At 45.4% G+C, this 27,919-nt stretch overlaps 1 protein-coding gene across 3 annotated transcripts in view; it reads left to right on the top strand.

Moving 5' to 3' along the window:
* The window catches only part of TGFB2 (transforming growth factor beta 2), a 79,790-nt gene that overhangs the window by 39,633 nt on the left and 12,238 nt on the right, over positions 1-27,919 (top strand). For all 3 annotated transcript variants that reach the window (XM_044266819.1, XM_044266821.1, XM_044266820.1), the window contains one exon: positions 9,944-10,107. In XM_044266819.1, the coding sequence (XP_044122754.1) occupies positions 9,944-10,107 (164 nt within the window). The remainder of the gene's footprint in view (positions 1-9,943; positions 10,108-27,919) is intronic.

Raw genomic sequence — 27,919 nt, 5'->3', positions numbered from 1 at the left:
CTTGAAGTGCAACACAGAGTTTCAGGGAGACGGAATGTGGGCTGTATTCGCTTTCCTTCTCTCAAACTGGATAATCCAGACCATCTCTTCCTTTTCGTCTTTACTCACGCCGAAGTTATGAGTTTAATACGTGCATAATAATAGCCCCTGCCCCTTGGTTAAGTTGGTGAATCGCTTGCAATCCTAGCAGGGTGTGCCTCCCTGCTCATTAGCTTAGCTTTAGGGCAGAGCAGCAGCCGATCAGCACAGTCCATGTAATTAGGCAATTGCCTGACAAAGAAGTCAGGCCACAAGCAAGAAGCTTACAGCAAACACAGGGAGAAGCACACAGTACCAGACACGCAGTGGCCATTATGTGCATCACTGCCTTAATGTCAGGAGGATTAGAGGAAGATTTTCAGCCTGGTAATGAGCACCGTGTCCATTAATCATGTCCAGAATCCATACCAGTCCTAGAGCTGCAGGGAAAGGGCGGTCCTTTCTGGAAAGGGGGATTATTGAAGTTTGGGGTTATGAATGCTCTCTTCGCAGGGGTGAGCTAGAAGGTCTCAGATTGTGCATTTGAAGCCGCCTTTTGCCAGTGTTTGGGGGTAATCCTGGGGAGGTTTTACTCCTCAGTTTCTCAATCTGTAGAAAGAGATTAAAAATGAAGCGTGCTTCTAGTCCATTAAGAGATTAAGGATGACATCCTAAATGTCCAAGTTTAACTTGTCTGCGAAGTCAATGCATGTTGCCTTTTTTTTCCTACTGACCTTGTTGGGAGCCGTTGCTGAATTCTAGAGTAGTTGTATGGGTAACTACGTCATAGGGTCATTGGCCTCTTTAAAAGCCATTAGTGGCCCCAAATTGTGACTGTTTTGTCCCATTAGGTATCCTAGAGAGAAGAAAGCACAAATCAAAGAGAAGAGAGAGAAAATAGAGCAAAGAAAGGAAAGAAGATAAGAATGGGAGAGAGAGAGAGAGAGAGAGAGAGAGAGAGAGAAAGAAACCCAAGCCAGGAGCTTTATGTGCTTTAAAGAATGAGACAGTGGCAGAGTGACAGAGGGCCTTCAAAGGCCTGTTCCAACATGGAGAAGACCCCGCCGCGGGGAGACCACTGGAAAGGGAGACGCCACATTCACGGGGCACCTGTCCGGGGGCCCTGACAGTGGCGCTCAGGGCCTGTGACATTTCTCAGTTAACCACTGGCCTTCTAGCAGCAGGGCTCGGCCTGCCCCTTTCCACAGTCACAGATTTTGCTGCTAAAACCCAGCACGCCCTACACACATCGCTGGCCTAGCCCTGAGCCTGATGAGGGAGACACGTTAGAGGAATTGAACCAGAAGGCGTGTTTCCATGTAGGAGGGGTTTTATGAGCCCGATGGAAACTTGGGAGCAGACACTAGAAACCCCGTGTCTGTCACAGTTCGAGAAGGCCGACTGCCAGGGGCCGGCCCCACTGTTATTTTCCTGCGTTTGCTCTGTGCGGGAAGGGGCCCAGAAACTCCTGCTGACACGACGCACGGTCTCAAATAGCAGCGAGAGGAAGGCCAAGTCACATAAGCCGATGCTGACACACTTAGCCTCGCAGATGCCAACAGCACGTCAAGTTCGACACTGTCCCCGACTTGGAGATGCCCCCCTCCCCCTTAAATGGCAGATGCGCCGGTGCCGTGTTACATTTAATAGGAGGGACGGCCGGAGAGAACATCAGAAACCACGGATGCACTGTTTATTTCTCAGTCATTTTGGGTTAAATTGCTGTGACTTGAATGTCAGCCGTGTTTGGGATGTGGTAGTGAAATAGAATCCGTAGCCCGTGGGCCAAGACAAATTTCAGAAAACCCCAAAACACAATTGTCTTGGTTTCTCGCTGGCCGTGTCTCTGCACACACAAATAGAAGCTAGTTTATTGCCCTCCAGCCGTTCAGTGGGTTGCTTGCCTTGCCGCACTCTGGGGACTGTCTAATGAACCCCAAATTACTTCCCTCAGAGCTGGGGATGGCAGGAATGAGGGGCCACGACGCTCATTAGGGATGTCAAAAGTCTATGCCGCTTATGCGGAGCTGCCACGGGAGGTGGTCTTTTCTGGGGCGGGAGGTGAGAAGTTAGCTCTGTTCATTCGAGGAGCACAGGGTAGGAGCCTGTGGACGCCTCGGGAATGACGGCCACCAGGCACATCCGTGGCGGGGGGTGGGGCTTAGGGTTCTGGACCATGCTGATGTTGGCAAAGTGTGTCTCATGGGGAAACATTCACACTGAGCAAGACCCAGGTCTCCAAATCGGGGTCATTCTTTCCAGAAGTATCAGTGAAAATACTTGATCTCATGTTGAACTCTCTTGAGCTTTAAGGCAAGGTCACGCTGATCCCTAGTTGAGAACAAGCCACTTCTCCGTGTTGGGTTTTGTGGCAGTGCTCCAGTGCCTGGGCCAGCATTTCTGCCTGGGGTGATGGTCATGCCTTCTCGTTCAAGGGACTCCCTTGAGCAGAAGGCAGGCATTAGAGTAAAAAGCCAGAACTGATGGAACAGCCAGGCTTGCCTTGACCTTAGCCAAGGGCTAGTTCATTCTCCTTGCTCTGAATTTCTTTGTCTGTGAAATGGGGATGAAAAACACCCTCTGAGCAGAAATGACGTCTAGGAAGCTGGAATAAAATGGGAGGGGGTCATGGAGTAGAATTCTGAGGCTGCAGTGATCCGGGCCATTCTTTTTCAGGGTGTGGATGGTGGATGGACATATTTCTTCATCCCTGGTTAGTTCATGACCCCGAGGAACAGGAAGGGAAGCCTGGCCAACTTCGTTGTAGTTGGACCGTGGGCTAGGGCAGATGCTCTCCGACCTGAGTGTAAAACAGAATCATCTGAAATCCTCCCTGTAGGTCTGGAATGGAGCCAGGTGATAAGCACATTAATAAGTTCTCCCACCCCACCCCCAGGTAATTCCCATATAGGTAGTGAGTGACCATCCTCTAATGTGGGATTTAGGGGAGAGAGCCATTTTTTGGAGGTTCATGAATGGAGAACATCAAAATGAGAAAGATAATCTCACAACTGAGCTGGGTGGCTGCCTAGTTCCTCCCGCCCCCAGCTTCAGGACACCCCATTGCATCTTTGGTCTTGAAACTACATGAATTCTTTGTGACGTGAGCACTCCCAACCCTGAAAGACAGTGCATTTTTTAAAACTCGTCTAAGTTATTATAAAAATGTTTATATGTTGAGCCCTATGACTCTCTGACCCTTTTGGAAAATAAGAACTTTCCATATGCAAGACCCTGAAATATTTGGGGTCTCTAAGTTGTCTCCTTCTTCAAGTTAAGTGTTATCAATTCCTTTTTAAGGGATTGGGTTCTCTGTTCTGTCTCTGCTTGAGAATCTGCTGAGGGGCTTAAGAAAGTCACTCTTAGTCCAATTAATTAAACAGTTTCTGGGGCTGGGACCCAGGCATTCATATTTTCAAAGTTCTTTTGTTTGAAATGTGGAGTCAAGGGAGACAATTAGTACAAATCATGGGGGAGTTCTCCTTTTCCATTATCAGAGTCATGTGTTGCTGTCATTTCACGTTTTCTCTGTCTTTTTTTCTTCTCTTCTTTCTTTGTTTCCTCCTTTTTTTAAAAAAAATTATTTATTTATTTGACAGAGAGAGAGCAGAAGTAGGCAGAGGGAGAAGCAGGCTCTCCACTGAGCAGGGAGCCCGATGTGGGGCTCTATCCCTGGACCCTGGGATCATGACCTGAGCCAAAGGCTGATACTTAACTGACTGAACCTCATAGGCATCCTGTCCTACTCTTTTTGTTCATGTGTAATGCCTGATCAAAAGTTTGGATTCTCCCAATAGATTACTTTCTTTAAAAAAAAAAAAAAAAAAAGTTTAGATACTCCTTTGTCTTAAAAAAAAATCATTCAAAACTATTTAATGGGTGACTACTATGTTCTATGCGCTTTCCTAGATACTTCAGATACTTCACTGAATAAAACAAAGCTCTCTCCATGGAGTTTATATTCTAGCAGCAGGAGATGGACAAAAAAGAAAGACTAATAATTAGTATTTTCAATTTAAGTAGTATGTGATGATCGGTGGTTTCAAAAAAAAAAAAAATCTCTCATAGGTGCTCCTTTGTCTTCTCGGTGGATTTCTTTTCTTCTGTCTTTAATTTCAGTGGTTGTTAAGCTTTAGGGAATGTACGAGTTGCCCAAGGATTTTGACAAAATGCGGACCACCCCTACCCCACACCCACGCTTTGAGAACCCCCACTATGGAGGGCCCACCGCTCCCCTTTTCACCAGGAGCCTGGAGTACTTGGTAAGGCCCCCGCATCCCATCCCCAGGAAGGGAGACCACCTTGTATTTAAGGTCCAGGTGAATGGTGAGTGCCTCGGGCAAGAAGACAACCGTATTAGGAAGTAGGCACCAGCCGGGCGAGTGGCTCGTTGCCTTTCTAAAGGCTGAGCCCTGCACATTCTCGGGGGTATTTCTTGCAGAGCCCCGTCCACATCCTTTGTCAGAGCTCATCATGCTGGTCATGCTGTCAGACTCTCCTCTGGTGGTGTTTTTGCCGCCTTTTTGGGTGAGTAGACCTACGATGTAGTCCTACTGCTGCTACTACTAAGTAGTCCTACTATGAGCGTCAGAGAGGGCGATGGAATAGCTTGACCCAGAGAAGTCCAGTGAGAAGAAAGATGTCTTTTGGCCCCTTTCTGAGGCAGGAGGCTGAAGGCGGGCGGTGGGGATTCTGAGGAAACTTAGATTGACTCCTAGGGACTCAGAGGTAGAGTCGTTTTAAACTGCCCCAGTCCACTTAGCCGCTCCTGCTCCTTCTCTTCTCCGCTTCTAATTAAGTTAGTAGAGGTAGGGGAGTTTTCTCTCCCCCAGGGTATTCAAGGAAGCCCTGAGGAGCACGTGGCAACTTTGTTGTAGAATGAGGTGGGGGGCAGGAAGGGACGTTTCTGCGGGGAAATTAGTGCCAGACCAGGGCTCCAATGTTCCATCTGCTTCGTTATGCATCCTGACCACATGACTCAATGCATATCAGATAGGGAATTATTTAAATCATTGCACAGATGGAGAAACGGGCTCCGAAAAGCCCAATAATGTCCCGTTGCCGTTAGCTAGCACTGGATGATTTGGGATTAAAATTCAGATGGCCTTGAAGGTTCCACATGGCATTAAGATCCTGTAGCTTTCACCGGGGTGAGGCTGGCTCTAAAACTGTGTGGGTTGCTTTTCCAAATGAAAATGTGGGGCCTCTTGTTTAAAAAGCAGGGAACGTGTGCTGTCAAAGATTCTAAAATACAAAGCTTCTTCCTTGGCTCCGTGATCCCTTTCTCTCTCCTCTCTCTTGACCCGTTGCGGTGATGTCATGGGCTCCTTGATGTCGTGCTCCCATGGGTACTGGCGGGGATGCTCCCAGAGCAGGAGCAGACGCGTAGCCCCCAGGGCTCTGCCCTCTACCCTGGGACTGTGCAGCTGGGCGCCTGCTGCTTCCAGCCACCAGACTGATGCCGTGTTGAACCCGGCCTCTCCGGACCGCCACTCCAGCCCGTAGGTTTGCAAACCTGCAGGGTGCTTGGTAACCTGGGTCACAGTGGGCAAGAGGTGCCCTCTGAATGCACGGCCACGCTGTGAGCCTCAGGTGGAAACAGCTGCTGTGTGCCCTGAGAGGGTTCAATGGTGTGTGCCTGACCCCGACTCTCCCAGGGGAGGCTGGGGGCCTTAGAGGGGTGAGGGCTAGCGGGCTGAGGACCAATCATAGGAAGGTCCGCAGGTAATGAGAGATGGAATAGCTTACGAGCCAAGGCTTTACACCCCCTGTGTACATCTCATTTGTCCCAACAGACTTCCCTTCTAAAGCCTCAATTCAAAGATGAAATTATTAAGGATTTCAAGATGGCAACTGTAGAGCATTAAACTCGAGTATGATGCTTTTCTGAGCATGGGAACTCTGTGTGACTGTCTGATCACACGTCCATGCCGCAGGCCCTGGGCTGTGATGAATCAAAGAACTGTATGTAAAGATTCCTGGGCTGGAGGCGTTTACTTCAGGAGGCGTTTACTTCAGGAGAAGATAATACATAATAAGCTATTGGAACAGATAACAAGTCAGTATACATTGCTTATTTAAGTACCTTGTGATTACATGCGTATTTAGGCTGTTCACGGTTACTTTGTAAAGTGATAACTAGTTAGATTTCCTCATTTCCCCCCTTCTTGTCCATTCCCCCAAATTTGATTCAGCAGGGAGATATGGCCAGTGTTGAGACGAGGGAAACACCATTCACTTGATGTCATTTGGGAATCTCCCATGTGCAAGATTTTCCCTGAGAAGCAGGCCCACGGGAAAAAGCACGGGAGGAGGCAGAGAATCAGCCTGGTGGTCTGATCCAAAGGGTTGCAGGAAAATCAATTTGATTGAACCAAAAAAAAAAAAAAAAAGTGGGTCAGAAATGGAGAGGCAGGAGCCAAACAGGATGTGAGTGTGGGTAAGCTGGCAGAGGTCAAGCCCAAGTACCTGACCACCTGGCTGGGGAGTAGGAGCTGGGATTGGAATTACAGAGGACTTTGGGGAGAACTCCCATTCCAACGGGGGAAATGAGTTCTTGGAGAAGGCAGAGGAAAAAGCTCCATCCCTCCAAGGCGAAGTGGGTGGATTAGGGCTGCATAAGCCATTACATCCCCACCCGGCTGCTTTGGCTCCCGGAGCGAGCCGGCCCCGTCCCCCGGCTGGGTGTCGATGGCCCACTGTCGGCCCTGCCCACACTGGGCCTACAGAAGCTTTTATGAAGCAAGGGGAGGGTCACAGCCCAGGCCAGAGCAATTTGCTGTGACTCTTTCTCTACCCCCCCTCCCCGCCCCAATGCAGAAACATTTGCCAAGTCACTCAAGTTCCTCAGCCAGGCAGGGGGCTGCGTCCCGTAGCAGATGACAGCAGGGGACAGCTGCAGCTGGCCCTTGGAAGCAGTCACCAGTTCTTTCTGGTCAACAGTCTTTATCGAGGGATCTCCTGGCCCCGTGTCCTGGAGCAAGGGTGTGGGGGAGGCTGCGGCTTCCTCCTGGCCGGGTCCCTTCCCTGTGGTTAGAGACCAAAGCAGAGTTGCTGGTGGGGGCTGCTCTGGGGTCCTCTCCTGGTGTCTGAGCTCCTTCTGCTTCTAAAGCAAGACCACCCCCCCACCCCCCCGCAAATGCAGATTTGTGTTATCAGGTCTTGAAACAGAACTAGCGGAAGGGGTTCTAAGAGCCAGAGGGGCGGAGGGCCGTTCGCCAGTGTATAGGGAGCTGAGCAGAACAGCTGCACTTAACCATCAAGCTGCTCCTGTAAATATTTGCAAACGCCCCTTTAGAGCTCAAAAGCCTCGGACAGGATCATTGGACAATTTGCTTAGAAGAAGAAGAAACAAAATTGACCTCGTGGTCTGAAGCAGCCCTAAAAAGAGAGAGTGAGTTTGGGCAGAAGACCAGAAGGGGGGGGGGAATTGCTCCAAGTTTAATAAACACAAAAGAGAATAAAAATAAATCTCAAGAGCACTTATTTACAAACTCGATGGAGGATGAGATTGGGCGGGTGGGTGTGAACGATGGGTGTTTGGGGAAGAGGAACAGGCCTGTGGGGCTTCCGCAGAACGTGGAGGGGAAAACGCGCCGAATGGGCTTTGCTCCTCCGGATGCTGCTTCAGAGCGTGTCTGAAGCTTCTGCTGTCTAATGGGGGGGGCCATGGGAAGACGAATTCAGCCATTAGGCCTGTGGAAGGTTCTGGCCAGCCTGGAGGGTATAGGAAGCCGGAGAACCTGGCTCCAGCCTGGCTCCAGCTTCTGGGCTGGGCCTCCGCCTGTTTGTGGCTCAGCTGGTCAGGCCATGACCAGCTGCTCCAATCACCTGGTGGGGGTGAGGGGGGCGGCACGTCCCAGAGGAGAGAAAGATCGATTTCTTCCCAGCAGCCCAGCGGTGTGACCTTTTCAAATTGCAGCGCTCGGGGGTCCAGAAACCGGGGTTGCTTGAAGGCATGTCTGTCCACCTGAACACCGTCCCCGACTCCCTCACAGTTGTAGTGTGCTGGGCCATCGCTGTGTCCGCATGAATACTTTCTTTTTTCTGACACCTGGATGCTTTAGATTTTTGGGGGTTTTTATTTTGTTTGTTTGTTTGTTTCGGAGACTCCTGGCTCACGAGCTACAAAGCTTCCATTCACAAGGTCCTTTGGCAGTCATGGTGCGGAGCGTGGCTGGGAATTCACCCCTTCCCCAAAAGTGGCTTTCTGGGAGTCCCAGGACGCGGGGAGAGGGATGGGGTAAACCCCCTTGAGGGAAAAGAGTGCTGAGCTCTTAAGATCAGCAAATGGTCGCATGTTCTTGCCTTTTTTTTTTTTTTCCCCTGCTTCTCAGGGAAAATCTTGCATATGGGAGATTCTAGAGTGACATCAAGTGAGTGGTGTTTCCCTCACCTCAACACTAGCCATATCTCCCTGCTGAATCAAATTTGGGGATATGGACAAGAGGGGGGAAACGAAGAAATCTAACTAGTTATCACTTTACAAAGTAACCGTGAACAGGAAGCCTAATTATGCATTTAATCGCAAGCTACTTATATACACAATGTATAGTGGCTTGTTACCTGTTCCAGTCTCATCGTCAGGGCACGGGTTTCCCAAGAAATCATGAAAGGTATTTATTTCTATTTGAAGATCGGCAAGATGGCTAGTTTATTTAATAAGAAGTTAGTCTTGCCAATAGCCAGATGGCCGAGTCTTTCAAGACTCCTACTGATGACCAACCATGCCAAAAGGGGATGGTTGGTGAATTCCAAGTGTGCAGGGGGCCCTGTCCAGGGTTGTAGGGTTTGCAGGGGCGGGGAGGAAGACCTGGCAAATCTGGTCTCTGCCCTCAAGATTCTCAAAATTTCCACAGGGGAAAACAAAATAAACAAACATAATGCAGAAGTCATAAAAACACTTGTAAAAAGCCATAAACAACTGTGAATGATTATGTTGTAACGAAGCTACACATTTGAGAAGAGGGTAGAAAGGACTGGAGCTACCCAGTTTGGATGGAACATTCCGGAATAATGAAGGAAAGTTTGCAGAAGATCTGGGAGGAGAATTGTAGAAAAATCTGGAACAAGTGGCCTGCGCAGTGTACAGGCTCCATACACGGATGCCGGGTCTGAACTGCGTGGTCGGGATGGGGACCCGCTTGGGTTTTGTTGGAGAAGCTCACGTGCTTGTTCAAAGGCAGTGGCAAATGACTGTAAAATAACAGCAAACCTCTAGCAACCCGTGAACTTGAAATTGTTGTGTACTATCTGCCTCTGTGTGTTTCAGCTTAGAATTGAAGGTGTTGGGGCGGACTCTTCGTGTCTTTCTCCTCATCAGACCAGATAACTTGTATTTGGATGTTATTATTATTATCTTTTTAAATTCAAATTTTCTTAACTTAACTAGAGGGTATATTTGGTCATATGTGTGTGAAAAAACCAAACTATTGAAGCCAAAAAAGATGCAATGCACGAACCTGGATAGAGCAGAGGATTCGGATGCCAAAACTTCAAGGAAAAAAAATCCATGGGCAGACTGCTTGCCATTAGGAGCTATTTTCTTGGCACATCTGATTAAGTGTATGTAAGCCCGACAGCTCTCTCCAGGCATCAACTGTCACAATCTTGCTCCGGTTCACAACCGTCTAGGATTTTCCACGGCTCTGTCAACTTTCAAAGGATGGGGTTAACGGCATGCCCTCGAACGGAGTTGGAAGTGGTTTGTTAATCTCTATTAATCTGTGACTCCTGTAACCAAATGCACATGTTTATTTATTTTTTCCCCCTCTGGTTAAATTGTTAATGGTATTAAATTGGCCCTTGGAAACGAAATCCTTCTGTAGATATTTCCCGTATGTTTTCTTGAGACGATCTCGTGCCTCAGGGTCCTTTTTGAGAGAATAATGGATTTTATCATTTTCAATGATTGCCCTTTTTACAGATGCCATCCCGCCCACTTTCTACAGACCCTACTTCAGAATCGTCCGCTTCGACGTCTCGGCGATGGAGAAGAATGCATCCAACTTGGTGAAAGCAGAGTTCAGAGTCTTTCGTTTACAGAACCCGAAAGCCAGAGTGCCCGAACAACGGATCGAACTCTACCAGGTAACTTTCGTGTACGTGGTTTGGTGAACAGTTAGTTTGAAGTCTTAAGGTAAAAATCCTTTCTGCCGTTGTGACAAAAACCATTCTGGACACTCACAATCGTGAGGGAGACTCATTTGTTATTCCTTTGCTCTCGGTACCTCATTCCTCAATCGGTCGGGAAGGAAGAACCTTTAGAAAGAAGTGGTGAAGGTCTGAGCACATTTCTCTGGTGGCATAAATGGCTGGGGCACCCCCCACCCCGGGAGGGATGGCAACCAGAAATCCACCTCCCCAACCTGGAAAGTCAGACAGTGTTGGCCTTTCTATTGTCCCCTCTCTCCCTATAATTTTCCCTCTTTTTGTCCCCTCTTCCCTATCTCCTGCCCCTTCGCTAACCTCCTTCTCTGTACCGCTCCCCCCAGCCCCATTTCCTGTCTGCCTCTGCCCTCCATTATTTCAGGCAGCCCTGACATCGCTTTCATCTCTCTAAGTACAGGTGCTGGGCACCTGTGTTAAAAGATGATGATGACGGGGCACCTGGGTGGCTCAGTGGGTTAAAGCCTCTGCCTTCGGCTCAGGTCATGATCTCAGGGTCCTGGGATCGAGCCCCGCGTCGGGTTCTCTGCTCAGCGGGGAGCCTGCTTCTCTTCCTCTCTCTCTGCCTACTTGGGATCTCTGTCTGTCAAATAAATAAGTAAAAATCTTAAAAAAAAAATGATGAGAAGGAGAATGAAGAGGAAGAGGAAGTGCCAAGTCACTGACATTTCTGAAAGGCTCTTAAAAGCTTCTCAAGTGGATTACAGGGCAGTAGACTGCATTGTCTAGAAGCTGAGGGAGATGCAGAACCTCCTGCGTCATCCCAGCCTCGCTGAGTCTGAACAAACACAATGTAGAGCAGAATCTACGGTTTTCACAAGACCTTGGGGTGATTCGAATGCACTTGGGAACACTTTCAAAAAGCCCTGAGTCTGAGGAGGGAGGCAGACCTGTGCACGAGTGACTTCCGCGGGTCGTAGGGTGACAGGAACGGTGTGTGTAGAGGGCAGAGTTGAAGAGCTTTCACCAGGGAGTTGACATCGGACCAGGGCCTTGAGAAGCATGGTTAAAACAGGATGAGGGACGATCATTCTCGACAGAGGAGCAACCCATTCAAAAACACAGCCTTGAAGGGGCCCATTGAGGGGCACCTTGTAGATGGTGCTCGGGAGAGACTGGGGGTGAGAGGAGACTGGGAGAAGCTCGTCCTCCAGGGAGAGTGTCTGAGGGAAACTAAGGGTCAAGAACACACCAGAGAACCATGATGCTAAGGAGGAGGCATGGGTGACTGTATGACTAAAAACGGGACTTACTTGAGGAAAAGAAAGATATTGACATCTGTAGGTAGAAACTTCTAGTTGTTCTGGATTCTAATCACTTGGAAACGTCGATACTTTGGATGAGAATTTTCTTTGTGTTTGTTATGAGAATGAGGAATTACCACGCTAATCAATGTTGTGTCTGAGGTTGCAGAGAGTAGGTTTTAAAAGTTCTAAAAAGAGTCTTCAAGTACTAGTTTACATGTGTGTTCATGAAAGCTAATTCTTACTTATTAAAATGAATCCCCAAGGACCTCTTCTTGGAGGACCTCAAATCTTGGTGCATGTTCTGAGAGCACCGTGAGGGAAGCCATTGCTTCTGGTCACCTACGATAGCGTCAGTGTGGGCTTCCTGAGTACCAGAGACTCTGTTAAGCATGTTTTAAGTATTGTCTCCTTTAATACTCACGGTTCTACTGCGAGGCTGGCATGGTGAGGTATTCTTTTCTTTTATAGAAATGACTGAAATATAATAGCAGTATAATATGATACTAGTTTAAGGGGTACAACGTAGTGATTTGACATATGTCTGTATTGCAAAATGTCTACCACAGTAAGTTCAGTTTACATTGATCACTTCCCATAGTTACACAATTTTTCCCCCCTGTGGTGAGGACTTTCAAGATGTACTCTCTGAGCAACTTTCAAATACATGCTACAGCGTGGTTGGCTGTAGTCCCCATGCTGTATCTTGTACCCCCAGGATTTATCTATCTTATTACTGGAAGTTTCGACATTTTTGACCGCATTCACCCATTGAAGGTATTCTTTTGACTACTGTGTTCTTCCTCCTTTTCACAGAGGCAGATGCTGAGTCAAAGAGAAAGTAAGTCCCTTGGCCAGGATCAACACAGCTAGGAAGGGGCAAGGTGGCTACCCCAGTTCAGCTGTGACTCCCAGGTGCCCGCTTCTCACTACACCTCATGCATTCCCTTCCTCATTGCCTGGGTATCAGCCAGAAGAGAAGGAAAACAAGAGTGACCAGGCCAGCCAGAGAGTGGATTGGTATCTGGAGGGAAAACAAAGACTGGGTTCTCGGAAAAAGAAGCTAGGGCAAAGGTAGCCAGATAGATAATTCAAGGTAATTAAAAAAACAAAACAAAACAAAACAACAACCAAAAACATGATTCCATGTTCTCTCTTTTCTTCTTTCTCAATTAAATTGCCTTTATATGGGGCGCCTGGGTGGCTCAGTAGGTTAATCCTCTGCCTTCAGCTCAGGTCATGATCTCAGGTTCCTGGGATCGAGCCCCTCAAGGGGCTCTCTGCTCAGCAGGGAGCCTGATTCCCTTCTCTCTCTGCCTGCCTCTCTGCCTACTTGTGATCTCTCTCTCTCTCTGTCAAATAAATAAATAAAATCTTTTTAAAAAATTGCCTTTATATGTCTTGTGTATGGAGGATAGCATCATGGAATATCCTCTCTGGCTCCATTTCAGTGGTCTGACTTCAATCAGTTGAAGGCAGATCTCTTACATCTTGTTGCCCCTAAGCTAAGCTGCCAAGTCACTGTTACTCTTGGGCCCCTGACCCTGTGCTCCAAGGAGCGGCCTCTGGTAAGGGCAGAATTAACTTGAGCACTTGCCTTACTCTCAGAGACCATCTCCTCGCCAGGAAGGGATGTGTCCCTCGAGGCTGGTCATGTAGAGGACCTTTAGTGAATTCTTCCTCAGTGACTTCTTAGTGGCTGTGTACCTTCTGGAAGGTTCCTGCCACACGGGCTCTCCCGTCACTGGAGCAGTAAGATCTGCACAGATAGGAGTCCCCAGTTGGAAGAGGAACAGCCCAAGACAGAAGCGTGTTGTGTGAAGAGGGTGAGCATGGGCTCGTTCTCTGTCCCTGAAAACAGGAACTGGAAGGAGGTGGTTTTAGAGGGCAGGGAAGGAAGGAAACAATTCCTCATCTATGGGGAGCTCAACAAGGCAGCGGTCTCCCCTCCTGAAACACGGCTAGGAAGTAAGTCGGAGACCCCTGACCACCGTCACAGAAGACACGAAGCACACACACACACAGCTGAGTTCGTGGAAAGGCAGCCTTTGGCCCTTTATTCACTTGTGACCAGGGGGGGTCGTCTCTAGGACCACAAGAAATCAGAAGCGCTGAATTAGAAGGGGAGGGCTGGGGGTGGATGCTTTGACAGAAGCGGATGATCCTTTAGACTTGGATTTTTGCCCACACACCTCGATGATGCTGGCCCCGAAAATCAGATCATAGAATGAACGTGGTGCTTGTTGCGGGCCCTTTTTCTAAATCTTTCCCTGTTGATAGCTAACCCAGCCCTGACAGCTATGGCATCCCACCGGGCTCCTGACGTCTGCTGTGGTGTCTTTATTTGGAGTCCCATTTTTGGCTTGTTCTCTGACTTTCCACTTGCCTTCAGCAGCCATGTGGCATCTCTGCAGCCTTCATGTAGAGGACCTTCACTAAAGGTCCTCTACATGACCTTCACTAAAGGTCCTCTACATGACCAGCCTCGAGGGACACATCCCTTCCTGGCGATGAGACGGTCTCTGAGAGTAAGGACATCCTTCCAGAAGAGGGAGTTTATTTATTTTTTTTCCCCTCTTCTAGCCCCGGTACGGAAATTGGTGCTTTAAGAGCCTTGAATTATGAAGGTGAGGTTAGATGATATTCAGGAAACTGAATACATGCAATAAAATTTCAGAGTTTCACGTCTGAAACTGCTGACACGTTATCTTGTGGGGGGGGCAAGGCTTGGTGCTTACACAAGGAGATCTTTTGCTATTTCGAAAGCTCCACTATTCAGAAGAACAAAGCCTCTGAAGTTTCCAGATGCCCTTTGATTACTGTATATTTGACACGCAACTGGCATTCTACTCCCTAGAAAAAGAAGGGTAGGAGGGCTATGAATAGGTTCTCAGGCTGTTCAGATGGTTGAATGGATAATTTATTAGAATTCCTCAGGGCATTTGTTTTATGCAGGGGGAGAATGTGTGTGTATAAGTATGTGCACATGCAAGTTCATGGGTAGGTGCTGGTGCTCCCCCAAGTATGAAAGCCCTGTGGGAACTTTTATAAGGCCCGTCCACAGTCCCTTTCTCTAGATTCCAATTCTCCTTAGAGGGAAAAAAAAAAAATTAAAAACCTGCATCTGGACAGGTGTGGTTTGCAAAGGCTCTCAGATCTTTGGATATGCACATTATTCTTCTCCATTGGGAATCCCAGATTTCAGGCAGGGTTTGGTGGTTGTTCTGTCCCATAGGATCTATACAGGTATCCTTCTAGAGTCAGAATACCAGGCTGGATAAGATAGCTTTTCTGTGAGTGAGTCCACAGTTTGTCTTGTCCGGGGCTGTGTGTGTGTTGATTCTCCTCTCCTGGGAGCTTTAGGACACCCGAGCTTCTGTGGAAGTCACATTTAGCTTGGCGAGGGGACTTGGAGTTCTCACGGCTCTCCTCTCTCTACAGAATAGTCTGTCAGAACTTTGATGGATGGTGGTAAAATAAAGCCTTACTGTCCCCCTGCTCTGACTTTGCTGATGTCGACGGACTGTAAACAGCATGTACTGGTGGAATTGTGCAATGACTTCAAGTCTACACCAATGCTGGAGGGAACATGAGGGGGATAAAGCACTTTGATAGATGAAGAAAAAGAAGAGGGGAAAAAAGACACAAACTGAACCTTTTCCAAATGGGAATGACCCTTACCACGTTTTTAAAGCTTTATGCCAAAGGCGGCCTTTATTGGAATACGATCAGATAAAGCTCCAGTGCTCTGGGAATGCCTTCGAACCTACAATCTGGAAAATAGCTCTCAGCTCATTTGGAAATTTGAACACATCTTTCTCTGATTAACCTGCTCCTACGTTTACGATTAAAATCATGCCCAGAGTTATAAGAGAGAGAATAGATAGGGAAGAGAAACATTCTTCAAAATGAATATCACCAACTTGAGCAAAGGCACCTGCCATCTTGGACTGGGAAAAATTCCCAATTTTACAAGTGAAGAAATGAGGGTCCAAGAAATTAATAACTTATTTAAGGGCAGTCATGACTTCATGGTGCCATGAGACCACCAACCAATACTTAACGTTAGCTGTACTGACCTCAAAGGACCTTGTAGCTTTCAGATATTTCTAGCTTCCCCTCACTAACTCACACCCTTTCCAAACTAACTGCGCGTTTCAAACTTGACCACCTCTAGGATAGTAAGACTTGTACCTTCATGACTGTTTTGACAATCTAGTCACTGAATAACAAGCTACCCCAAAATTTCATGGCCTCAAATAACAATCCGTTATCTGACACTGTGTCTCATCAGTACAGTCTTTCCACTAATAGAGATATTCCCAAAGTACTCTTAAAGCAAAAGCTGGGAGGATCCAGAGAAATGCCTCAGAATTCATTTTTTTTCCCCCAGCTGGGGGGCAGCCTGGCATCGGGTTGGACTCCTTGGGTGAAACCATCTGTCTGAATCAAGAGATTCCCTTGAGCCCAACAATATTTACAGCAGGGATATCTGAATATATCAGACTGAGATCAGAGCAGATTTGGTTAGTTAATATGCACAGCGATTTCTTTAATCATGTTGGGACTGCTTTTACTGCGTTTCAGTGTGTGCGCTAATACCCCGGGATTCGATGGCTTCATCTATGCTCTTTTTTCACCCTTTACAAGGTAACATGGTGGCAGGTTCAATGGCAAGAGTATTGTGACCTAAGTTTCCTTAACAATTCCTGATTAGCTTGGTATTTATTGGAAGGGTGACATTAAACAATGTCTCTACCTCCCAGATGGAGAGTGGGCACTCAACATGTCCTGGTTCAATTCCTTCCATGTCATCTCTTCGATTTTGGCTTCAAAATCTTTGATTCCTTGAAGAGGAAGAGCCCTAACAGAATTACCCGCCCAAGTCAGTTGCCAGATTATTTTTAAGATTAATTTGTTAGCTTCAGGCCACTAATAAAATCATGCAAAAACACTCCTTGGGAGACAAGGTGATGTCATATGCTCATATATCATAAAACATTGGGAGAAAAAGGTCATCTTCTTGCATGGCGCTGGTATGAGACCGTTAGTGTTGGTGGCAGAGAGCTTGGGAGAGTACAGTCTGCTGATGGGTGCCTGTTGGTTAGTAGAAGATAAATGTGCTGAGACAAAATAAACTCAAGTGGATTTCAGAGGAATTCTGAATCTTATTTATGTAATATATAGAATACATATGTATGTTATATATATATATGTGTGTGTGTATATAATTTTATATATACATATATAATCTCTGCAAAATATTTTAAAATATGCACACCCTGAGGCTTTACAGTGAAAATGCAAGGTTAATGGCTTGAGTCTGCTTTTGAAGGGACTCAAAGGGTGAGGTTCCGTCACTGTGGGGAGCATGGCACTGATGGGGTTAATAAGAATTGCCCCCTTTTCTGAACCCCAACCACATGCACATGCATGTGTTCCTATGCACACACACACACACACACACAGAGTTCAGTTTTCATTTCTCATATTGCCCAAGGGTGTGTAAAATAAAAAGAAGTCAGCCAAAAAAACCGACTGTCTGTTAAGTTAGACTTGCAAAATGTGCTACTGAAAAAAAAGTTATACTGTGCTTCTGTTGTGCAGAATTTTACAGCATACAATCCCCTTAATGCTGATCCTGACTCTGGCGCCACATTGGAGACACACAGTAGAGTGACCTGCTTAAAAAAAAAAAAAAAAGCCATGAGGTATATATAATAAACACTTTGTTTGCACGAGGCTATTAATATCTCTGGTTTTTTCAAACTGATCGAACGACAGGCTTGCCTCATGGGGAAATCGGATTATTATCATTCGGGTTAAGTCATGACGTTACTCAATGTTAACCATGAGAGCAGACGGGACCCCAAAAGTTGTGCAAATAGTAGTACCCCACTGTATTGAAAGAAACGTGGATAGTCATGCAAGAGTTACTAATAATTCCATGTTCCTTTTGTGGAATATGATTGTGTAATGATATTGATAATTATCACCAACACACAGGGCACACTGTATGCTAGGCACGATTTAAGTGTTTTATATAGATGGAGTCATTCAATCCTTTTAATAAGCCTCTGAGGTGGGTTCTTACCCTCCTTTTACAAAAGAGGAAACTGAGGCGCAGAGAAGTCGAGTAACTTGCCCAGGCCCTTGCAGAGGTAGAATTCGAACCCGGGCAGTCTGGCCCCACAGGCCATGCTCTGGACCACTTGCCCACACTCGCAGGAAGAACGCAGGCCCTGGGGTGGGGCCATTGGGAGTTCAAGGTGTGGTTTCGCCCCTCCGGAGAGTCTGAGGAAGTCACATCACTGAGCCAATTTCCACATCAGTAAAATGTGAGTAAAAACACCTCCTTGGCCAGGACTTCGTAAAGCGAACACGGAATGCGTGGAAACTCCTAGCACAATGTACTTCGGCTCAATGGTTACTCTCATATTATTACTATAGTTGCCAAAGCGTCGGGTTTGAACGTTTGTAAGAAACAGCCTCTTCAATTTTTGATCTGCTCACAGTCTCGTAAAAATGAAAACTCCCTCCGGTCTCCATTGCTGTGGGGTCAGGCTCTCGGTGGCTGCCCCGGGAGTTCGCTTCAGCGCCTCCTAAAATACTATTTTCAACTCAGTTCCGCTCCTGTTGGTCTCACTCTGCCGCTGAGGAGCAGCTCCAGGCAGGAAAGAAGAGAATCTTTGTGGAGGGGTGTTGCGGGGTGGGTGGGGGGAGTGTAGGGGTAAGGGGTTGGGGTCATCTTCTGCCTCTTCTTATTTATTAGCGTTTTGGTCTTACAAACTATTCATGTCTCTGAGCCTCAGTTTTTCATCATAAAATGGAGATCATGGTTCTAACGAGTCACGGGGAGGAGATGCACGGGAGGGTCTGGCATGTTGGATGCATGGAGAGTGCATTACTCTCAGGGTTTTGCTTATCATCCAGAACATGGTTTATATTTCCCCTAGACATGGCTTGTGAGGATGACACCACTGTGTGATTTTGTCGCTCATGTCTGGTGGGGTGAGGTCTCATCAGACCGACTTCCTGTTATCGGGGGGCAGGGCGGGCTCGTGGGGAGCAGCTCCTTGTTTGCTTCGTAAGGCTCCGTTTTAAAAAATCTTAATGTCTGCCAACTGTTGGACAACCTTCACTAGGGCAAAAGATGGTTCCGAGGGAGGATGTATGTTTATTTCTTGATATTCACAGTGCTCGGGATTTTCTTTGTTTTTTGTTTTGAAAACCTCTCCTCTAGAGCTGGGTTCAGAGCCTACAAATACATAATTGGGAATTCCTTCAATGGAAACAGATCCGAACCTCTGAAAGGTGGTGTTAATTTTTGGAAACTGCCGAAGTTCTGGTGAAGAGGAAATTGAAAAGTAATTAATTTTCCTACGTGATAGCTGGTTTTCAAAGACAGATCTGAAATCCAGCCTCTTCTCATCTCTGCGGCTGCTACTCTCATCCAAGGAGTTTTTGCCTCTAGCCTTTGCGGTAGCGTCCTGGCCGGTCCAGGTGTGGCCCCCTGGCCTGGCTGCTGCCCCCTGACCTCCTTAGAGTGTGTGTGTATGTGTAGTTAAGACCGATTCCCACTGAGATGTGGGTCAGATCTCAGTCCCCTGTTGAAAGCCCTGTGATGGCTTCTCACCTCACATCACCAAGGAGCCAAAGCCCTTACTGTGTGGGGGCCTGTTTCTTGCTGGGCCTCCAGCACCACCGCCCCCTGTGCTTTCTGCCCTCACTCGGGCCCCTCCCCCGCGCCTCCTCCTCCTGGCTACACCTCCGACACCTGCCTTTACTCCCTCCTGAACTCTGGCCACTGTGCCCTCCGCCCACATGGTCCTTCGTGGCCGCCCTGACATCTCAGGGCCCCTCTTCCCAACATTTCCTACCCCCACGCTCCACTGCATGCTTCCCCCCAGGCCCTTCATCATTTGGCTGTACTTGATCTTCTGCCCTTCCTCTACCTGCTTTACCTTCAACCCTGGGGACAGATTCCCGGAACGGTACGTGGTACGCGGTGGGTGTTCAACACATGTTTTCCAAGGAACTGAAGACGTATTTCAAAATGAGATTCAAGGGCAAGGAAATGTTGTGAAATAAGTGTGTAATATCATGAGGGGGACTCTTCTGAGAAATATTTTTTCCTTTATTTGGATTTGGAAATTTTGCTACATTTGTTTTAAAGATATCTAACTATCGAGAAAGAAACATATATCTACCCATTTTTTTTGTTATTTATTCAGAGCTAGTGCTGGTTAAGTGGATAAGAATGATGTAGGTAAAAAAATATATATATTACATAAGAGATTCGTGAAACTGATATTCTTAGGTAACCCATAAACTCTATGTCTGCAGAAAAACCGGAGTCATTATTTTATTTTTCGACTCCTTGCTTTATAATCTCACCCCCTAAATTAAAGTGCTCGACTGAATCTAAGAAGGGACTTAAATTGTAATGTAGGCCATATGTGTTGTTGGGAGCCAGGAAGTAGGAAAGGGTGTTAGAAGTATGGTTTTCCAGTATGCGTGTGTGTTGGTGTCAAGTCAGAGTGGACTTGGAAAGGGAGATCAGTCGAAAAAAATCAGAAGATAGGCCCCAGAGAGCTTGCAGTCTTGTTGGGGGAGACTCCTTCTTGCCACAGCAGGAAACAACTGGAATTATCAAAATCCGCAGTCCTAGGCTGTGCGGTCCAGCCTCCAGGATAGGCGTGACTTGAGGTCTTGACCTAGTTTCCCTTCAGATGCTGTCGCTAACTGTTGGCCTGCACACGTCTCTTTCTAGCCTGCCCCGATGTGACTTTTGCTCAGCTGAATCTTTTCTTTTTCCTCTGCTGTGTGATTCGTAGGGGATGGTCTTCTGAATGCTCTTGAGCTGTGACATCTGAAAGACTTTGTGTTCACACAAAGGACTCCTTCATCCCTCAGACCTGTGGAAATGAATTTACTTGTTTATGCGTACGGGCAGTCAGCACAAAGGCCCATCTGTAGAGAATGAAAAAAAAGTGGAAGAAAACAATAGAGAATTATAAGGTGTGTTCATCACAGAGGCAAGGCTTTCCTATGTGTGTATGTGTGTTTGTGTGTATATGTGTAGCTTGAAGACCTCTCCGGCAACATTTCCATAAAGGTCATTAGAGATCTATATATGCCCTTCTTTATCCTAATTGCACACGGATATGTATAATACAGGAACTCTGTGCCTTACAGAGAAAGACTTACTCTAGTGACACAATAATGTAGATATCTGAGACCCAGAGACACTGTATTTTTATGTGTGTCTTTCTTTTGAAGCTGATCTGTACTCCATGGGAGTCTACTCTCCAGGCCCTCTCGAAGCTCTTGTGAGGTATACATTACCACCTCCTCTTAGAGGGATGCGATTTCAAAGCAGCCAGGGCAATTACAAGACAGGGCGATGGGAGAAGCAAGATAAGTATTGGGTCCGTTAAGCCACTTCTGAAGGATCATCAGGCGGTCTGTCTGTGTGTTAAGCACCCTAAAGTGACCCAGCGTCGTTCAAGGAGCCTGCAGGCGAGCAGGAACAGAGAGCTACATTTATGCCTCAGGGGAAGAAAAGAAACCTTTTCCGTACTTCTGATTCTCCATAAAGCCCTACTTTCTATTACTTGAAAATTCTTTTCTTGCTTTTTCTCCCTTATTTTCATTCCACAGTGAAATACATTAAATAGAAAAGGAAAAGACAGTATAAAGTTGCTTACACTGATAATTCTTTCTCTCCTCCTTGTCATATGCATAAAATATGGTATAGAGATACACATACACATAATCTCTGTGATGTGTGTGCATAAAATTCCAAATTTATAGTGTAAACGGTGGATTGTTCAAGGGCTTATTTATCACTTGATTGTGTGTGTCTTTCTAATGAAGTCTGCTAGTCAACAAGCATTTGCCAAGAACGGACTGTGCAAATTCAGTGGCATACTTTGTGGAAGAATAAGAAAGAGCCAGAACGTCCTTTGTTTTGAAGCACTTCATGGTCAGAGCATTTGGAACATACTCAGCCCAGTGTAACATACGAACACTTATTGTGATAGTTTAATTGTGCTCCCTCAAAAAAAGACATGCTGAAGTTGTAATCCCCGGGACATCAGAAGGTGACCTTTCTTGGAAATAGGGTCATTATAGATACAATCGGTTAGGTCAAAATGAGGTCCTATTGTGGTAGGGGGTAGAGCCCTCATTCTGTATGATCAGTGTTCTTATAAGAAGATGACCATGTAAAGACAGAGACACACAGAGACAATGCCATGTGAGACAAAGGTAGAGATCGAAGTTAGGTAGCTTCAAACCAACAAATGCCAAAGATTGCCAGCAAAACACCAGGTACTGAGAGAGGTAAGAAAGGATCCCCTTCTGGAGGTATCCCAGGAAACATGGCCCAGCCAACATATTGCTTTCTGACTTCTGACCCCCAGGACCGTGAGAGAGTTCATTTCTGCTCTTTTAAACCACCCAGTTTGTAGTGCTCTGTTCCAAGAGCTAAGGTACCAAGTACATTAATGTACTTCCGGGGCAAACTCTAAGTTCAAGCTTCCGGTGCTTAGGATGGGTGAAGGAGCCCTGCAGAGAAAGGAAGATGACATTTATTTGTTCTCTTTTGTAATGAGCCTGGACGTCTCTATGATGTGGCCTGTGTTCTCACAGTGCCCAGGGTTCTTGCTAGCCTTTCCGACGTTAGTAGTTACCTGTCACTTTGGTGATAGTTATCTCCCTGTTCCCGGTCATGCCCTGCAACATGACCTCACTGTGGCCCGTGAAGGCAGGACTTTCAGTTGTTGAGAGACCCCATTCCCTTACTAGAGCATGGATTCTTTTAGGAACGGGGACCATCTTACTGTCCCTGACAGAAGGGTAATGCCTTGCTCACAACAAGTGCTTCAGAGCGGTTGAATTCGCCTGGAGAAGTGAGCTATGAAACACATTGGAAGGGATGAATAAATGAAGACTCATACACGTATAAGGTGCCCAGCAATTATTCAACAAATGAGTCAATAACCAAACTAATGAACTGATCATATAAAATATTATAGAACTTATAGGTTGCTTTCGGTTTTTTTTCTTGTGGACAGACATCTCCTCCACAGTCAATGCAAAGGGTATATCAGAGAATCACCTGTTCCTTCTGCAGAAAAGCCAAGAAACATCTTCGGGAGTGGGTTCTGTTTGTCTTTTTGCAGGAGAGGAAAGGTTGATGGAAGCAAGATTTCAATCCCGAGAGTCAGATCTCTAAAATTAAATAAATGAATCTGAATTCTTTAAGCCTCCAGGGTCAGCAAACTAGAGCACAGGGATTATGGGGATGTAAATTAGTGCATGTTTCCCTCTCTTTTAGTAGCTGGTTATTCCCTTGGAAGAAATGGACGTTTACGCACAGGCAGGATTACCCTTGAGGCCGGTGTGCAAGGGGCTGAATACTTGGCACACACAGTGATTGCTGAGGGGCTCGGACGAGAAAAGGGATTTCAGAGTGAAAGTAACCATTTCATTGAAAAGCTGAGCTGAAAAGTAAGAAGGTTTTTGTGATTGTTAAGCTTGTTTTTGTTTTTAAGTAAAAACCGGGAGAGTGGGGAAGGCATACTCATAGGGATTCTAGTCTAAATGCAGAGTTGGGACATGGAATATATGTTTTAGGGATAGGGTTTAGATTTCTAGGGATGAGAGGCAAGTCTAGGCTGATAGATTAGTAGCAAGTTATGTCTTAAATACTAAACTATGGGATTTGGAGTTTATTCACTAGACAGTGGAAGCCTCTGGAAGATTTTGACCAGATAAGGAACATAATTATAATAATTCACATTTATTGAATACCAGCAATGTGATAGATGCTTTCCCTACTCATGTGTTATTTAATTCTATTAACAACCATAGAAGGTGAGTTTTATTAACCCATTCCATAAATAAGAAAATCACAAATCCAGTAAGTGCTAGTTTATGTTTGCCTGACTTCAAAGCCTATGAAAATTTTTTGTTGCATTAACAATTTCCAAAGGCACTTGGCAAGCCCTATGGGGATCTTCAAAGAAACCTAAGGGACCACCAGATTCGATTGTCAGTGGCAAAATGGGCAAGACTCCTGAACTAAACTGGGCCTCACACCTCAAAGTAGTGAACTACTTTTTTCTGCTGTATATAAGGAGTGTTGATTAAACCACAGAGTGTTGATTAAAGAAACAGGGCCAACCAGGAAAGAAGGACCCAAAGATCCAGCAAGAGGTTATGGTTTTGGCTCTAGGTGATTTAATGATGTTACCATCACCCTGATAAATAGCATATATGTTGAGTAGCAAACAGGATTCAGAGAGCTTCCAAGAGGCTAAAACCTAAGGTCAAGGTCAAATAAGAAGTTCAAAATTAACTGAGATAATGTGCAATTTGCATTTAGGTTCAAGAATGAATCGCATAAATGTAGACCAGAGCTCTGGTTCGCAGAGTCGACCAGCAGCTTGTGCATCGCCTAGGAATATGTCAGAAATGCAAATTCTTGGGCCCCCATCTCGTCTCTATTAGATCAGAAAGTCTGGGGGGTTAGGGCTTAGCAATCTGTGTTTTATTTAGTAAGCCCTCCATATGTTTCTAATGTAGGCTGAAGTTAGAGAACCATGCGGCTAGATAAACCTACCTTCTCTTTCCTTTTTGCCCCCCTTCATTTCTGTCTCTCTATTCCATGTCATTCCAGAAAGGATTGGGGATGGAAAATCTGACTTAACGGTTTGTGTCAGGACAAAGGTTTTATTTTATAAAAAGTTTACTATGACCCAATGGTGTGATGTGGCTGCTGCCAAAAGTAAATAGTTTGCATTAAAAATAGTGACCAGAACAAGGGAAGCAATCTCCCTTCTTTTCCACACGTGGCGCATTCTGAGATATTCTCCGCATCCTGCTAGACGACCTCCGAGTGCGCTGAAGAAGGGATTATAAGAGGAACATCGAGGTGGGGGCTTAACAAGGATGGTGAAGGACCTCAAACCTCGTCCTGCAGGAAGCCGTTGAGAGAGGCGCCTCCTATGACAGGGGCCTGACATAGAAAAGAAAGAGAATTTCATGTCTTTTTCCAGAGAACAAAACACAATATGGGGAAACCCTCTCTGCTGGGATGAAGAGGCCAGGATGTTAGACCAGACTTTTCTTACAGGGCTGTGATCCCCCACGTAAGCACTTCAGGCTTCTTTCCCTTTAGTTGTGTACCTTGGATGGTAAGGGCCATGATATCCACACCACAGGGTTTTTTGTGAAGACAGAAAAACATGAACCTGTGGAAATACTTGAAAAAGCGGAAATGGTAGTACCCATATGAAGCAATGATATTACTATTAAGTAAGACTAGTTGGTGGAGATTTCGCATCCAAGAGAAGGAAGGATTACAACATACAAATTATTCAGAAGCGAGAGGGCCTTCCTCAAGAAGTCATGAGTCCGCCATCACGAGAAGTCTTCAGAGACCAAGATGTCAATGAATGAATCGTATGGGTTGGAGCTGATGGCCTTCTGGGAACTTTCTGACACCGATACTTCATGGTAGGGAGGTTGGAGAGTGTGAGGTCAGGCACAGCTGAGAGACTGTGCTCTTGGGCAGCAGAGGACATTCTTCATTCAGCATTAGCTAATCACTTTGTGCCAGTAACCGCAAACATTTAAATGCTTTTAAATGTTAAGTACATTAAGAACATTAAATGCATTTAAAACAACAGCAACAACTAGTTACCCTAGTGTTGGGAATTTTCTCTTAAATATACCTTTGCATTAGAAGTCTGGGTTGAATTGGCTCCCTAGTTCTCCTGTAGGTCCACTGATGTCTGAATATGCGAAGTAGAATAGAATTTTTAATGCTTGCTTTCTCTCTTTCCAGTGTCTCATAGGAGAGGAAAAGGTATTGCCGTTGGTGTCTAAGCCAAATCCGGAGCGATTTATATTGTTATTCCTTTAAGACTAAGATTTCCTCTGGCTGTAATTTTGCATCTAGTCTTCTATTTCTTTCTTTCTTCCTTTTTTTTTTTTTTTTTTGCCCTGAACTATTGGGTAACATCAGTGACTTTTGCCTCGATCCACTCCTGATTGGCTGCTTTCCAGTGCCAGAGAGATGAATGGATCCTTTTGTGTAGGGAGTTTTGTAATTCAGTGTAGAGTTTAGAGCCTTGCCAAAGGCGGTATGTGGGTATTTTGCACATATTATAGATAATGTGTGTATATCAGTAATGTAATGAAGGTAACATTCATACCACTGTGGGTGGTAGCTAAGCAAGAGGCAGCTAAATTTCATTTTCAGTATGCTTTCTAATTCAATCAGAAACAGTTTTGGTCTGTTATTTTAAAAAAAAAAGTCAAAGCAGGGGTTTTATAGAAACAGGAGCAAGCGAGTGAGAGAGGTAAATAGATATTTTAACTTAAAACATATATATGTATATGCATATACATACCTAAAGACACACACACACACACTTTACATGCTTTGTGTTTTATAAAAGGCCAAGGACTTTTCCATGGCTCTGCCTACTGCCAATCCATGTTGTATTTTTTGCATGAACTACATCCATTATGCATCACCTATAATTTCTAGTTTTTCTAGAAGAAAGAAATTTTGAAGAAGAAAGAAATTTCAGGGCAATGTGTTGAGCAACACAAGTACAGAATCCTTCTAGGGTTTTTCGTTTGTTTGTTTGTTAAGATATTTATTTATTTATTTATTTATTTATGTCAGAGAGTGAGCTGGGGGAGGAGCAGAGCTAGAGGGAGAGAATCCCAAGCGGACTCCATATTGAACATGGAGCCTGATGTGAGACTCGATCTCAGGACCCTGAGGTCATGACCTGAGCCAAAATCAGGAGTTACACACTTAACCAACTGAGCCACTGAGGGGCCCCAGGCTCCTTCTAGGTTATTATTATATTATTCCTTTTGTTATTTCTTCTATAGCTGTCTCTCTGACATCTGAAATTAGAGAAAGACTGTTGTGGTTAAATACACATAAATTTAACCTTTTAACCATTTTTTAGGTATGCAATTCAATGGCATTAAGTACATTTACAATGTCATATAACCAGTACCACTCATTATTTTCAGAAATTTCCCATCATCCCAAACAGAAACTCTGCGCCCCTTAACCAGTAACTCCCCATTTTCCCTACCCATCAAACCTGGTGACTTCTATTCTACTTTTATCTCTATGAATTCACCTATCCTAGGTGCCTCGTGGAAGTGAAATCATCTTTATTCATCCTCTGGTGTCCGGCTTAGTTTACTTAGCATAATGTTTTCAAGATTCATCTGTGTTGTAATATGTCAGAATTTTGTTCATTTTCATGGCTAAATAATATGTGTCTATGTTATGTTTTATTTATATTGTTTGTTTATCTGTTGATGAATACTTGGGTTGTTTTTACTTTTCAGTGATTGTGAGTATTGTTGCTTGAACATTGGGATGCAAGTATCTGTTTGAGTGCCTGCTTTCAGTTCTTTTGGTTATATATATACCTAGGAGTGGAATCACTGAGTCAAATGGTAATTCTATGTCTACCTTTATGAGGAACCACCAAACTGGTGTTTTGTTTTGTTTTGTTTTTAAGTGTTTTTAAAGCAACTTTTCTGTACTGAAGACTTTCCTAAGCATTCACCTTGGTTTTCACAGAAGCAACAGTTCTCTCTTAACTTTGGGGCCTGCATTTCATCCTTTCTAGACCATTTGATTCCCCTGGAAAATTACAATATCAAGCCCAACTGTCATACACTGGTTTAGAAACATGTACAGTTGATATTTGCTAAGCATATGACTCAATGGGTAAGACCAGAAGTTCTCGGAACATACTAGAGAGGAGTTTTCCAGCAATGAACCCCAGCATACGCCAATATGCATTACAGAACAAATGGAGAATACTGGTGAATCTGGCTAGTTGAGTGGAAGCCAGTTCAGAGAACTTCTAGTATTCATCTGAACTATCTTTGTCACGATACGATCTATAGAGGAATTTAGAAGCGACTCTGGCTCTAGAAAAAACGACAACTGAATATCCAGTCCTTTTCACGTTCAATACACTCGTCGGGAGACTGGGAAAGATGACAGCAAAGGCTAAAATGGAGTGAGAGTGACTGATTTAGTCATTTTTGTATAAACTCTTGAATTTGAGGAGGTCCTAATCGATAATAGCAGTAGGTTGATTTTCTTCCCTTCCCGTTTAATTTTGTGTGCGTGTTAAATGAAAGATAACCAGGGAATAGAGAGGTGGTGTCTATTCTTAGAAAGAAGATACCTTTTAAGTTAAGATTTCAGACTTTCAGATGCGATTAGAAGGTTTTCTAGCCAGTTCTGAATCAACACCACGAAGCTGGAGGAGGAATACTTTTATAGAGCATCAGTTAGTGACCCAAGTGATTAAAGGTTTGGGAAATCACTCCTCTAAATATGGGCTAAGGGAACAGGGTTTATTTAGCTTAGAGAGAGAGAGAGCGGGCATGCTGAGGGGGACTTAATAATAGTCTCCAAGAAT

The sequence above is a fragment of the Neovison vison genome, chromosome 10 (genome assembly GCF_020171115.1).
Source record: "Neovison vison isolate M4711 chromosome 10, ASM_NN_V1, whole genome shotgun sequence".
Taxonomy (NCBI): domain Eukaryota; kingdom Metazoa; phylum Chordata; class Mammalia; order Carnivora; family Mustelidae; genus Neogale; species Neogale vison.
Note: the sequence above shows the minus strand (reverse complement) of the source record. Positions and strands in the feature narration are given on the sequence as shown.